The sequence below is a fragment of the Octopus sinensis genome, linkage group LG11 (assembly GCF_006345805.1).
Source record: "Octopus sinensis linkage group LG11, ASM634580v1, whole genome shotgun sequence".
Taxonomy (NCBI): Eukaryota; Metazoa; Mollusca; class Cephalopoda; order Octopoda; family Octopodidae; genus Octopus; species Octopus sinensis.
This window is the reverse complement of record NC_043007.1, coordinates 17,698,584-17,713,812: the sequence shown is the minus strand read 5'-3', so window position 1 is coordinate 17,713,812 and position 15,229 is coordinate 17,698,584. Positions and strand designations below refer to the sequence as shown.

The 15,229-nt window shown below is 37.5% G+C and overlaps 1 protein-coding gene across 1 annotated transcript in view; it reads right to left on the bottom strand.

Annotated features, from left to right (window-relative positions):
• Nucleotides 1–15,229, bottom strand: part of LOC115217254 (WD repeat-containing protein 62) — a 227,795-nt gene that overhangs the window by 125,495 nt on the left and 87,071 nt on the right. Inside the window, 1 exon segment of the mRNA XM_036507131.1 lies at nucleotides 2,797–2,889. Within this exon segment, the coding sequence (XP_036363024.1) occupies nucleotides 2,797–2,889 (93 nt within the window).

Sequence of the window (15,229 nt, the reverse complement as noted above, 5' to 3'; positions counted from 1 at the left end):
CATACATATGTACCTACACAGAGCTAACAGTCGGATACACACGCACACGGCAAATCATCAAACATACACAGAAAATAACCAGACATTCAGCCAAACAAAGTCATTCATTTCTAAGCCATAATAATTTCCTTCGTGGTTCGTTTATCCAATTTATCTATTGTAACAGTGAGATGGTACCATATAGCTCAATGTTTTCTTTATCCAATTTATCAAAGGAAACAAGAGAGATGATGATGATGATAATGATATATCTCAATGCTTTCTTTGCAACCACTCACCAAAGATGCGTGAAAACTGATTAGTTACAAAATGTTCTTTTCCTCGTACCTATCTCATCTGTATTAGCTAAATTAGTATTGAAATTAACATGTGTAAGCCACTAAATTGTACATCACAAACAAAGAAGCTTCTGAGAAGCTGTTTGAACTGTTAGAAATAGCAACCAAATAACCCTCAAAACAAAACCTTCAGCACCACTATTTAATATCCACTTTTCCATGCTTGCATGGGTCAAATGGAATTTCTACAGCTGGATGTCCTTGTTACCAACCCTCACTTTGTCCAAGCAATGTAATATCTTTCCATAGCCAAATACATTTTTCACAGAAGACAAGAAATGACACAGTCCTAGATATATGACGATGATGTTCATTTCCAATCATCATTTGATGTTTAGACAGAAGCACACCCATACACATATATTAACAGGCTTCTTTTAGTTTTCGCTGATCAAACCCACTCACAAGGCTTTGTTCAACCCAAGGTTACAGTAGAAAACACTTGCCCAAGGTACCTTGCAATGGAATTGAACCCCCGAGACCACATGGTTGGAAAGCAAGCTTCTTAACCACACAACCATACCTGTGACTTCAGTTCTTAAATAACTCACAGGTGAAATACCTGTAACCATACTCAGGCTTGAACGGGAGCTAAACAACAACACAAAGAAGGACACACTGAACCAGAAAGATCTAGATATAGAAATAGGTATGATGCTCATAGCTGCAACACTTTTCAATACAAGGCTTCTTTCATTTTCCATCTACCAAATCCACTCTTAAGGCTTTGATTAGCCAGAGGCCTTAGAAAATACTGGCCAAAGGTGCAGTTCAGTAGGACTGAACCCAAGACCATACAGCTGGAAAGAAAGCTTCTTACCAACATAGCCATGCCTGTTTGGCGCTATAAACAGAGATAAACATATATAATGCATAAAATTAAGTGTTGGCTGAAGCGAACCTAAATATATACTCCTGTCAGGTATTTACTTAGTTAGATGAAGAATCCTGACATTTTGAGAGAAGACCTTTGTCAAATTACCAATTTGACACAACTGTCTAAATGACAAACCTATGACACATCAGTAGGCAGTCCCTTCCATTAAGTATATATACACATTTACTCCTATAAGAATAGTCCCATTGATAGATTTAACATACAAAAAGCATGCTATTTCGAGATCATCTCACTACTTAAAATAGCTTCTGCAGGTGTGAGTATACAAGTGAATGTGTGACGGAGGTGTGTGTGTGTGCAAAACAGGAAATATCTTTATCTTTTACTGGTTTCAGTCATTAGACTGCAGCCAGATTGTAGGTGAGCTGGCAGAAACATTAACACACCGGGCAAAATGCTTAGCGGTATTTCGTCTGTCTTTACGTTCTGAGTTCAAATTCCACCGAAGTCGATTTTAGCTTTCATTCTTTCGGGGTTGGTAAATTAAGTACCAGTTGAGACTGGGGTCGATGTAATCGACTGCCCCCTCTCCCCGAAAATTTCAGGCCTTGTGCCTATAATAGAAACGAATATTGTCACATGTAGATGGAATTTTTTTCTGTTTCTCACTCTGTCAGCTCTGGTATATCTCAGGGTTGTTTGCTCCCCATCCACACCCACTGCCATAAACAGGCGCCCTTGGGAGTGTCCTAAGCAGAATAAGCCAGTTTTGGAAACACAAATGCTCCTCTTATCAAGAAAATATCATTGCAAGCGTAAAACAAGTAGGTATTGCTCTTATTAAGGGAATAAACAGTCAATACTGAACCAGACAAAATGCTTAGCAGCATTTCTTCATACTCATATTCTAAGTTCAAATCCTGCCATGTGCAATCAACTTAACCCTTTCATTACCATATTTATTTTGAGATGCTCTGCGTTTCTTTCAATTATTTTAAATATAAACAAAGAATTTAGTAAAATAACTTAGTTATCATTAAGTTAGTGTTAGGAACATAAATTGTTCTTGGTCGGCCTCTTCCTCTCTTGCCACTGACCATTCCGAGCATGATATCCTTCAGGGATTTTCTCCGCATAATATGACCGAAATATGCCAATCTATGCTTGGTTAGTGTTAGGAACATAAATTGTGACTAAGGTTTGGTGGAAAATTTTAATTCAAAACTTATGAAAACAAGCCATTGGTACTACAGAGCCAGAGGCGGTTTCAGACGGGTTGGTAATGAAAGGGTTAACCTTTCATTCTTTCAAGTCCAATAAGAGAATGTATCAGTCAAGTACGGGGGGGGGGGGGGGGGTCGATGTAACCAACTTACATTCAAAAACACAGTATTAAAAGTAAGGAGACTTTGCAGCCTATTAGTATGTATTTTAGACACCCACTGATTTTAATCTCGATTTTGATAGGAAAAAAAATGTGCATTATTTTTGGAATATATATTAATATGCTGAGGTTATAAAAAAAAAACTATTGCAAAAATATAAACTGTAATACAGTTTGATAAAAAAAAAAGCATTTTAAGTGTTTAATAAAATGAATATAGAGGGAAAGTAACTGACCACACAGTTGATGCCAAACTTATGTCCATGAAACTGGGCGATTTGAACCTTCTCTTCAACATCCCAGACTCTGACTGCAGGCTGATGACCACTCTGAAAGAAACAGAAAGGAACATTATTTGTATGCTAATATATACAGCTGAAAATCTTGTTTAAGGATTATTTAATAACACAAAAATTAGAAATAGGATGGATTTTTTGTCCCCTTGTTCTCTCCCTATCCACATTCTTGGTTCTCAATACTTCATTTCCACTGTCCTTTCTCTCTTTCCTGCTGGGGTAGCCAAGGATCATCTCTACAGCAAGACACCTGTTTTCTGCCTGTCTACACCAGGCTCAAAGTCACTCCATTCAATTCCGAACCTCAACTCTTTCAAGGGGCTTGAAGTTACTTGGTGATATTACAGGTGCTAGTTCTATGTAAAAAGCACCCAGTACACTCTTTATAGTGGTTAGTATTAGGAAGAGCATCCAGCCATAGAAACCTCTCAAAGCAAACATTAGAGATTAATACAGGCCTCATATCCTGTCAAATATCCAAACTAAGCCACCATAGAATACGGATATTAAAAGATCAGATATATATATATCTCATCATCATCATTTAACATCTGTTTTCCATGCTGGCATGGGTTGGATGGTTCCACAGGAACTGGCATATCAAAAAATTGCACGAACCCCTGCTTTCTGCTTTGGCACATTTCTACAACTGGATGCCCTTCCTAATGCCAACATGGCACCAGCAACAATGAGGTCACCAAGTAACTTGCAAGACAAGACCCTCAACTGAAGAGAGGAGTAGTAGTGAGAGACAGAAAAAGGAGTTTTGTATTAGAGGAAAGACATGGCTTCCTCAAATGGAGTGGGGTGTATGGCATACACACACAAAAAGGAAGAACAGTGCCCATGGCTTTTGCAGGACTCTCTCAGACTGGTCCCAACCAGCACAGGATGGGAACCATGAAACACACTTTGCATTCTTGTAACAGAATAAATTCTGTTAAGTGTACCCAAAAACCAAATGATAGTTTTAAATCAGGCAGCAATATCCCTGACTGGATATTCAGTCATAAAAGCAAATTCTGGTACATATGGTAGGAGTAAGACAACATTTGAGATTTGACAGATGCATTTAAGCAATAGAAGAAAGAATTATAATAATTAATTTAATTGATAATAACCACCAATTTAAGTGACTCAAAGTGAACTAAAATAAAAACAATCAGGTATATTTATCAACTTTATTTGATAGCCAACAAGGTGGAACCAGTAAGAGACCAAGATACATTACATTACACAGCAGGACAAAATTGATGACCAGACCCCAAATTTTAACCCTTTGCCTGTCCTATGTATCACATGTGAAACACGTTGCATATTTGCCTGTTGTCCGTGCATCATATAAGATGCACATTCCCAAATGCTTCCAACTACCAGAGTAACTTGGAACTTATGAAAGGAAAGCTTTATATTACTTGGAATATATGAAACAAAGGCCAACTAAAAGTTTGTGAACAAGCATGAATGTTTAGAACAAACTTATGAAAATGTTTCAGACAGGTAAAGAGTTAATTAAGCCGGCGAGCTGGCAGAATCGTTAGCACGCCGGGCGAAATGCTCAGAGGTATTTCGTCTGCTGCAACGTTCTGAGTTCAAATTCCGCCAAGGTCGACTTTGCCTTTCATCCTTTCGGGGTTGATAAATTAAGTACCAATTACACACTGGGGTCAATGTAATCGACTTAATCTGTTTGTCTGTCCTTGTTTGTCCCCTCTGTGTTTAGCCCCTTGTGGTAGTAAAGAAATAAGCGAAAGTGTTAAATCGGGCAGCAATATCTCTGACTTACAAAAGCAAATTCTGGTACCTACAGTGGACATTCCCAAATGTTTCCAACGACCAGAGTAACTTGGGACTTATGAAAGAAAAGCTTTATATTACTCAGAACATATGAAACAGAACATATGGCATACACTCTCGGAGTGGTTGGCATTAGGAAGGGCATCCAGCTGTAGAAACTCTGCCAGATCAGATCGGAGTCTGGTTCGCCAGACCTCAGTCAAATCGTCCAACCCATGCTAGCATGGAAAGCGGACGTTAAATGATGATGATGATATGAAACCAGGGCCAGCTAAAAGTTTGTGAACAAGCATGAATGTTTAGAACAAACTAATGAAAATGTTTCAGACAGGTAAAGAGTTAAACAACCACTCAACAGGCCAGCTCATGCACTAGTGTGGAAGACAGGCATAAAAAATGAAGACGATAAATCAACATGGGGTTGGTTAAAAAATTTCTCTAACTAGATAGCCATCAGGCTATAATAGTTAATTAGGAAGGCGTCTGGCACAGAGTGGTACTGCAATTTTAGATATTCACAAGAATCACTAGAGAAGGCATTTCTGTAACTGGAAGTTCTTCAGAACACTCAACATTTAAGTGCTAAGTGAGAGTGCTGTCTGATTCCCAGACAAGAAGACTGAAGTAAATAAAGGCTGAAGACTGTGTTTTCAAATTACGAACATATAGAGCAGAGATATTTAAATATTAAACTTGACATGCTTGCCAAAAGTTTAGCTATAAATACTTTATCTGTTCTCACAAACAAAGAGATATATATATAAACACAGTACACACACCTATTTATATGTACATCATATGCACACAAACACACATGAATATAAATATCACACACACATATATACACATACGTATCAGTGATAATATGCAGCCTAGTCAAAATGTCTAGTGCACTGATGAAGTAGAAACTGTGTTGTCACATTAGCATTCTGTGTATTTGCATGTAAAATATTCGTAAAGATCATCAAGGGTGTGGTTGAACTAGGATATAGAACACTTCTTCCTAAAGAAATATTACACACAGATATATATATATATATATAGATAGATAGATAGATATAAAGCTGAAGTTGTCTGTGTATGGCAGGTTTGGTAGCCTTCAACTAACACTATATCCTCCGAGACCCTGCAGCGCAAGTTGACCAAAATTGAGAGTATGGTAGAAGAAGGCTTGCTCTTCCTTCCGTAGAAGAAAAAATTCAAATCGGACCATGTTAACACAAAAAATTATTTACACCAAAAAGGTGCTTTTTTTCTATGAAAGTCCCTATTTTTTACGATTTTTTTACTGCTGTGTCGCCATTTTTCAGTGTATTTCAACCAGAAAAATGTTCACTTAAAGAGAATAACAAGCTACATGATGCAAAATTTTTACTTTTCAAAAATTCCAATTCTAAAGGGTCGAAACAAACCCGAGCAACGCCGGGCGATACTACTAGTATATATATATATATTATATATATATATATATATATATATATATATATAATATATATATATATATATATATAGATAGATAGAGAGAGAGAGAGAGGTAGTGCATGGCAGAATTTGTAGAGCTTCAGATGAAATGCCTTTTGGTATTTGGTTACGGCTAAAGTCAAATCCTTTCCAAATCAACTTTACCTAGATTTCTTCTGAAGTTGATAAAATAAATACCAGTTAAGTACAGAAGGTCAATATAACAGTCTGTACTCGTTTAAGATGATGATCACAATTCAATAACTGAAACTAGTTGTGAGGGAGAAAGACAGGGACAGAGGGAATATGTGCACATGTCTAACAAGCAAACAGGTAAATAAACATCATGTTATTTGTTGATGACAAGATAGGGCACCCTCAACTCACCAAGTGTGTTGATGTGGGTGTTCTGCAGATGTTTCTTAGGCTAATAAAAGTGGGAGTTGAGACCCCCTTCAGTCATGACTGACCATGGGATTGCACCTAGAAAGTTTCCCTCCCAGGCACAAGTCCGGGCAAGGTTGTTTATGGAAGACCAGCAGTCGCCCATGCATACCGGCCTCCCCTCTCCACTCCACCAGTGTTATCCAAGGGAAAAGCAAAGGGGCCGATACAGCTTGGCACCTGTGACGTCGCAACTCATTTCTACAGCTGAGTGAAGTGGAGCAACATGAAATAAAGTGTCTTGCTCAAGAACACAGCACGCAGCTCGGTCCGGGATTCAAACTCACAACCTCATGATCATAAGCTCGACGCTCTAACCACTGAGCCATGCGCCTTCATGTAAGTGGGAGTAACTACCATCAAGTAGCAGAAAGGGTAAATGCCATCAGGCTGAAGGAAGGAGCTCACTACATCAAACCATCAAACTGTAAAAAGGACTAACAATATTCAGAGAGCAGAACACACAGCAATAATAACAAAGCATCATTGTTTTTTGTCACTGCTGCGTTGTTAAAACCTGAATATTTCATTTGAAACAATCCAGTGTTACATTTAGTAATTCCAACAAATGCAATTCTGTGGAACATAAAATGGTGCAGACAGCATCTATTTATAGCATGAAGTCACACATGCTTTCGCACAAATTTATTTTGATAAAAACCAAAAATAAAACAGTACCTCATTGCTAACAATGTTGATTTTATTTATTTATTTATCTATTAATTTATATTTATTATTATTTCATATCAAAACAACATGAGCAAAATTTTGCTGTATTTAGTTGGACATTGATCAATGCATAGTGTTTAAAAAGACAATGGTGATCATCGTTTGTAAGCTTTATGCAACAGATATCAATAGTTGAACTAGTAACATAAATTCACATCTTTCATACATATTTATGAAATATAATGAACATTCAATCATTATTATTGTATTGTCCTGTACCATCCCTAACATCTTTTGTGCACCCTTAGTGGTTAATAAAAACATTATTATATTAAAGCAACAAGCTGGTAGCATCAGAAAAAATTCTTAGCAGCATTTCATCTGTCATTACCATTCCAAGTTCAAATGCTGCCAAGATCAACTTTGCCTTGCATCCTTTCGGAGTTGATAAAATAAGTAACGGTTGAGCACTGGAGTTGATCTAGGTGTGATCAACTAGCTGCCTCTCCTCTAAAATATCAGACTTTGTGCCTATAGTTGAAAGGATTATTATTATTATACAAAAGTGTAACATTATTACAGAGATCTAAAATGTTCCTCCTACATCAGTTAGCTTGGACAATAGACATAACATACTTTTCATGCACTTAGCTGGAGAAAAAAGGATAGCATTTAGTTCCCATGTGTAATGTAAACCCCTAACTTTTATATATAAAAATTTGGAAAAGGGGCATTTAAAATTTGAAAAAAATATGGTGTGTGTAGGCACAGAAATGGCTGGGTGGTATGAAGTTTGCTTCCCAACCACATGGTTCCAGGTTCAGTCCCTCTGCATGGTACTTTAGGCAAGTGTCTCTCTCTATAGCCTCAGGCCTACCAAAGCCTTGTGAATGGATATTGTGGACAGAAACTGGAAGAAGCCTGTCACGCATGTGTGTGTGTGTGTGTGTGTGTGTGTATGTCTGTATCTGTGTGTGCATGCGCATGTATCTTTGTGTATCACCCACCACTAATTGATAACTGGCGTTAGAGTATTTATGTCCCCATAATTTAGCAGTTCACCAAAAAGAAACTGATAAAATAAGTACCAGGCATTAAAAAAAAAAGTACTGGAGTTGATTCATTCACCCAAAAAAAAATTCAAGACAGTGCCCAAATATGGCTGCAGTCTAATGACTGAAACCAGTAAAAGGTACTATTGTGTTGGTACATAATTAACAACTGTTTTATTTTATTTAGGTGTTTTATTTTTTTTAAATTTATAATAATAAAAAAAAACAGTCATTAATTATGCACCTACCTAATGATTATATACCCAAACATCCAATTTTTTTATTCTATATACACTTCCAACATCATGAATATATTTACACATCCAATATTATTATATACACATAGACAATATTGTGATTGTACACATAGACAATGTTGTTATGCTGTTATCACTGCAACACTTAGGAATTTACTATGATACAGTTGGTACCATCTTTCATTATCATCATTTAACATCCATTTTCCATGCTGGCACAGGTTGGACAGTTTGACTGAGGTCTGGAAAACCAGCAGCTGCACCAGGCTCCAGTCTGATGTGGCAGTGTTTCTACAACTGGATGCCCTTCCTAACGCCAACCATTCCGAGAGTGTAGTGGGTGCATTTTACGTGCCACCGGCACAGGAGCCAGTCAGGCAGCCCTGGCATTGATCACATTCAGATAGTGCTTTATATATATGTACCACCAGCCATCACAACAGTTAATCTTCTGCTGACATACAACAACCAATACTACTTATTACCATCACGATTTAAGACAAAAACCCGAAACTAATACAGGATGGACAACCGCAACGGTGTAATAGCTGTAGCGCTGACTTCCCACACATCACAGGTATCAAGTTGGTAATATTATAGCCATTATGTTACTTCAGTAAAATACTCGCCTCTGTCATATACTTATAATGACGATGCATCATCTTGGTGACAATGCCATGACAAGCTATCTTGTTACATTGCACACCTGACTTTTGATCACACAGTTGCCACTCTTTAGCATTCTGTCAAATGTAATGCATATTTATTCACATTGGTTTGAATTGAATTACTCATGCAGTCATGTAGCTTCGATATTTCAATGCTGAGATTGTTCATTTTTAGGGTAGGTGCTAGATGCCAGGTCTGGCTGGTTTCAGTATAAAAATAGGTGGAATGTTTGAATTGGATATGGCTGAGTTAAATACTAAAGAGTTATTAAACGAAGTTAACCCGGGGTAAACAATAATAAAGAGGAATAGACATCATCAGATAGTAGAATGCGTGGTGGCAGAAACGTTAGCACGCCGGACAAGATGCTTAGCGGTATTTCGTCTGCTGCTACGTTCTGAGTTCAAATTCCGCCAAGATCGACTATGCCTTTCATCCTTTCGGGGTTGATTGAATAAGTACCAGTTACGCACTGGGGTCGATGTAATTGACTTATTCTGTTTGTCTGTCCTTGTTTGTCCCCTCTGTGTTTAGCCCCTTGTGGGTAGTAAAGAAATAGGTATTTCGTCTGCTGCTACGTTCTGAGTTCAAATTCCACCGAACTCGGCTGTGCCTTTCATCCTTTCGGGGTCGATTAAATAAGTACTAGTTACGCACTGGGGTCGATATAATCAACTTAATCCATTTTCTGTCCTTGTTTGGCCTCTCTGTGTTTAGCCCCTTGTGGGTAGTAAAGAAATCGGTATTTAATCTGCCGTTACGTTCTGAGTTCAAATTCCGCCGAGGTCGACTATGCCTTTCATCTTTTCAGGGTCGATTAAATAAGTACCAGTTGCGCACTGGGGTAAATATAATAGACTTAATCTGTTTGTTTGTCCTTGCTTGTCCCCTCTGCATGTAGCCCCTTGTGGGCAGTAAAGAAATAAGAAGGTACTGACTGCCTGTTGGATTGTAGGAAGGAGTAATTAGCATCTGACTACAAAAAGGAGTAGCTTATTATTAGACTTTAGAAAAGTCTAGAACTGCCATCTTAGGGAAATTCCCATCTGTTATGAAGTGTTTCAATTATGAAGGTGCATTCTCACTGTCTATAACAATTCCACAGGTGAGAAACAAACAAAAGGACTGAGAAAAAGTACCTAAGAGGATGTGTGTACTTAGCATACAAAATACTCAGTTTGAATGTTTAATAAACTAAATACATGTATAATTAGGTCTCACGTATGTAATAGAAAAAAACAGCTCTAATCAACTGAGATTATTCATGTAATTAATTAGTAAACAAAATGTCACTCTGGTGGGGTGGAGTTTAAAATAAATTTAAAAACAGCGATGAGTCAAAATATGTCCACTACTACTAACCAGTTATTAGGTTGTCCGGAAAGTTCTGAGCATTTCTTAATATGCGACAAGGCATATAAATAATTGACCTTTCAATAAATTTTATTCAATGAAATAATTTCCTTAATTATTAATGACCTTTACCCATCTATCAGCGTAAAATTTGACTGGGTTTGAAGAATAAAGTTATCTAGATGCATTTTGACTCCAACTAAATCATTAAAAGTTTTTCCTTGCAATGGGTTCTGTAGAGACAAAAACAAGTGGTCATCGGTTGGTGCAATATCGGGAGAATATAGTAGATGGAGTAAGAGATCCCAGTCAAGTTCATGTAACTTTGTTTAGGTAGCCAAAGACACATGATCAAGCATTATCTTGTTGGAACACTACTCCTTTCCTGTTGGCAATCTCTGGCCACAATTCTTCGATTTTTTTGGTTTAAATTAGCCAGCTGACCACAGTGCACATCAGAATTAATGGTCTAGTTTTATGGGAGAAGCTCATAATAAATAATGCTTTTTTGTTCCCACCAAACACAAAGCATAACTTTTTTGGTTGCTGTTTTGGGGGATCCTTAGGCAAACTTCAGGATCTTTTTCGCACTACATTTTCATGTGGCGCCTTGGTTTTAAGGTTTCGATTCTGTTGTGGCAAGCAGGTCTTCTTGAGTACAGCAACGTGCCACATGTCTGTCCTCTGTCACCTTCTCTGTAAGGCTCAGCGTTTTGAGATCAGCCTTCATTACTTCATTCCATGTTTTCCTGGGCCTCCCTCTTCCATAACTTCCCTTCGCATTGTTTTGGCTTAATCATGTATTATCTCATAGCTTTGAGATTTCAATGATGTGATTGTTTACTTTTAGAATGACATGGTAGGTAAGTGTAAGAGGCCAGACCTGGTCAGTTTTAATATAAAGCAGGTAGAATATTTGGGCTAGATTAAAGTCAGTTTAAATGCTAGAGGATAATAGTTACCAGATTTGATGGCATATATGATGCACTTTTTCTCCTCCCACCAAAAATGCTTCAAAAATCAACTCAGGACATTACATATAAAGTTGGACCTATATTACATGCTTCAATGCAGTAAGAACATTTTTTTCTGAATATGTGCTGCTGAAATTTGGACACATCTTATAGGCCTGTGTGTCTTTTGAGGCATCAAATATGGTAATAACTAAAACAACAGTTTTATAAAACCTTATACTTATTGCAATAAATTTTCCATTTAACTTCAGAATAAATGTTTAAATACTATTAGCTGTTGATACATACTCTGCAGAGGAAAGCAGGGAATATGGCAACATTACAGTGGCAAGTCGAGATGTAAATATAAACACAAGAAACATTAAGTGATGAATTAAAACTGCAAAAAGTGGAGGAAGGGAGTAAGTTCAGAATGTAAAATAAATTACTAGAAATGCTGTACCATGTAAGCAAGCAAGCTAATGTTGTAACGAATGTTTAGGAGCATGTCTGTAAGTTTACAGTAATATTGCAGTTAATTGGTTCAGAAGGACTTCAGCAGCAGGCAGTGCATTCGGGTAACATAGAAAAGCTGGTAGAAATAATAGCTATTATTTTGCCATCTTGGTATGAAGTAATACCAGATGACAAACTTTCCCTGAATTGAACAGGATTCTGTTATTCCTACCCTCCTTAGATCAGTACTAATGAGCAAGGATTACATTGCTCAGACTACCTAAATGTAAACAGGCACCAACTGGCAGTCATACTTCACTACTTTAACCCTTTCAATACCAACCCAGCTGAAACCACCTCTGGCTCTGTAGTACAAATGTCTTGTTTTCATAAGTTTTGAATTAAAATCTTCCACCAAACCTTAGTCACAATTTATGTTCCTAACACTAGCTGAATGATAACCAAGTTATTTTACTAAATACGCTGTTATATTTAAATTTAACTGAAAGAAACACAGAGCATCTCAACAGAAATACAGTAACGAAAGGGTTAACCCTTTAGCATTTAAACCAGACATATCAGGCCAAAATATTCTACTTGTTTTATGTTCAACCTGGCCAAATCCACCCTCTCATACCTACCCTGCATTCTAAAACTAAACAGTCACATCATCAAAGTCTCAAAGCCACATGTTAACACATGGATAATTCAAAACAATGAATAAATGAGTATTATATCTTATTTCTTTACTGCCCACAAGGGACTACACACAGAGGGGACAAACAAGGACAGATAAACAGATTAATTCGATTATATCAACCCCAGTGCGTAACTGGTACTTATTTAATTTACCCCGAAAGGATGAAAGGCAAAGTCGACCTCGGCGGAATTTGAACTCAGAACGTAGCAGCAGACGAAATACCGCTAAGCATTTTGCCCAGCGTGCTAACGTTTCTGCCAGCTTGCCGCCTTTAAGTATTATATCTGACAGAATAATCTGGATGCTAAAGGCATAACCAATAGAACACTGCAGTAAATAATATGGCTCACTGGGCGACAACTGAAAACCACCAGGCTAGATACTTCTACACTGTAGAACATCCATCTGTAGACTATTCTATTTCACATTACTATAGTTACACTACAAAGGTAAGCTGGTTTAATGTAATTAAACCAGTGAACTAAATGTTCGTGAGATCAAATCCACAGGCAGAATTCTTTATTCTGTTGGGTTGTCAAATAATTTCATTTGCTTTTTGCTTTTTTCTTTTCCAATTATTTTAATTCTTTCCAATGTTATTTAACATGAAAAATATTTTTATTATAGTGATAAATAGGTTTTTTGTTCTTTCTTTCTTTTAGTTCTATTCTTCCTCTACAACTTTTGCTTATTGCTTTTGAAATTTGAATAAATTTTACCTCTTTTCAAACAAATGATGAGGGAGTGCCAAGAAATAAAATTTAAAAAAAACAAAAAAAAACAACCAAATTTCTCTAACAACTTAATATATTATCTCAATTGACCCACATACCATTGCTTTCAATTGAGACACTGCTTTGAAATTACGAGGTGTGTGGAATTCATTTGTGGCCTCACATTTTTCCACATTAGCCCCATTATATGCAAGTTATCCACTGCCAGGTAGACACCTTACTTTGACCAAAAAAGAGATGGGGTGAAGAATACCACTGTGCCGCCTTATGCATACTGTTGTCCAGAAACTCCAAGGTTATACCATAACGACTACACATTATTAAAACCAATATTCCAGGTAAACTTATCCCCAGACCATAAATTCTTCATACAGAACACAAAAGAACCCCCTACTAACAGTATAACAGCACTTCTAAAAACCGAAACTTCCTCTCCCCCACGAACACTTCCTCCTCCCCGTTAGTCTCGTGCCACCCATTAACCTACCTAACCTTCCATCTTTCTCCCATTTGATGTCTTCCCGCCGCCCCACATTCAACCAATGATCGGTGAAGAAAGGTTTCCCTCAATGTTAATCTCATTAACTTCCCTTCCTTACATCCCGTCCTAAAGTAAATATCATAAAGAGACTTTCAAGATTCTTGTAGATTCTTCAAAGATTCTTCAACTTCTCTCTCCCTACTTGCTTCACTTACCCGATGATGGCACCCTATAAAAGCTGACAAATATATCACAAGTTTGGAATTCCCTGTTAAGACAAGGTAAGGGATGAAAGAAAGGTGAAGGAGAAAAAAAAAGGAGATCCATATGTTAGCAATTAGCTGTTTTACACCTTCCACTTGGTATTTTCTGCTCCATTTATAGGCAGACTAATTCAAAAGTCACTGACTTATCTCATGCCCTTAAAATCTCTTAGTTGAAAGTTTCCAGAAGAAATAAATGAAAAGGGAAAAAAGTGTTAACACGTGTATGTGCATGACAGTGTGTATAGTACATACATACCTATACATATGCATAAGAATGTATGTGTAAAAAACTGCATGCATTTCTCTTTAAGTATAGTGTGTGTTGTGTGTGTGTGTGTGTACACAACATATACATATGTACAAACACAAAATTACAGAGTGTTTGTGAAGATATACAAAACATAAGTGAAATAAAGTGGGCACTAACTGTTTAGAAAAAAATGGAAATACACCTTCAAATACAGATGCATCCAAACACACACATACACACAAAAGAAAAGAAAAGCTCATATACACATCTGTCCACCCACAATCACACATATACTCCCACAGAATTAAATTAACACAATCAAATGTGTTTGTTATGAATCCAAATAATGTTATATATATATATATATATATATATGCCATTTTCCATGCTGGCATGGGTTGGACAGTTTGACTGAGGGCTGGTGAGCCCCAGAAGGCTGCACCAGCCTGCAACCTGAGGCGGGAGGGAGGGGCGCAATGGCCCAGTGGTTAGGGCAGCAGACTCGCGGTCATAGGATCGCGGTTTCCATTCCCAGACTGGGCATTGTGAGTGCTTATTGAGCGAAAACACCTAAAGCTCCACGAGGCTAAAGCAGGGGGTGGTGGCGATCCCTGCTGTACTCTTTCGCCACATCTTTCTCTCACTTTCTTCTGTTGGCCTGCTCGCTTAGCCAGTGGGATGGCCTCATTCGAAGGCTAAAACAATGCGAACGCATTGTGACCAGCGATGTGTAACTACATCTGATAGCCTGGCTGATCACGTGATATATATATATATATATATATATACACACACACACACACACACACACACACACATATATAAGGTGCA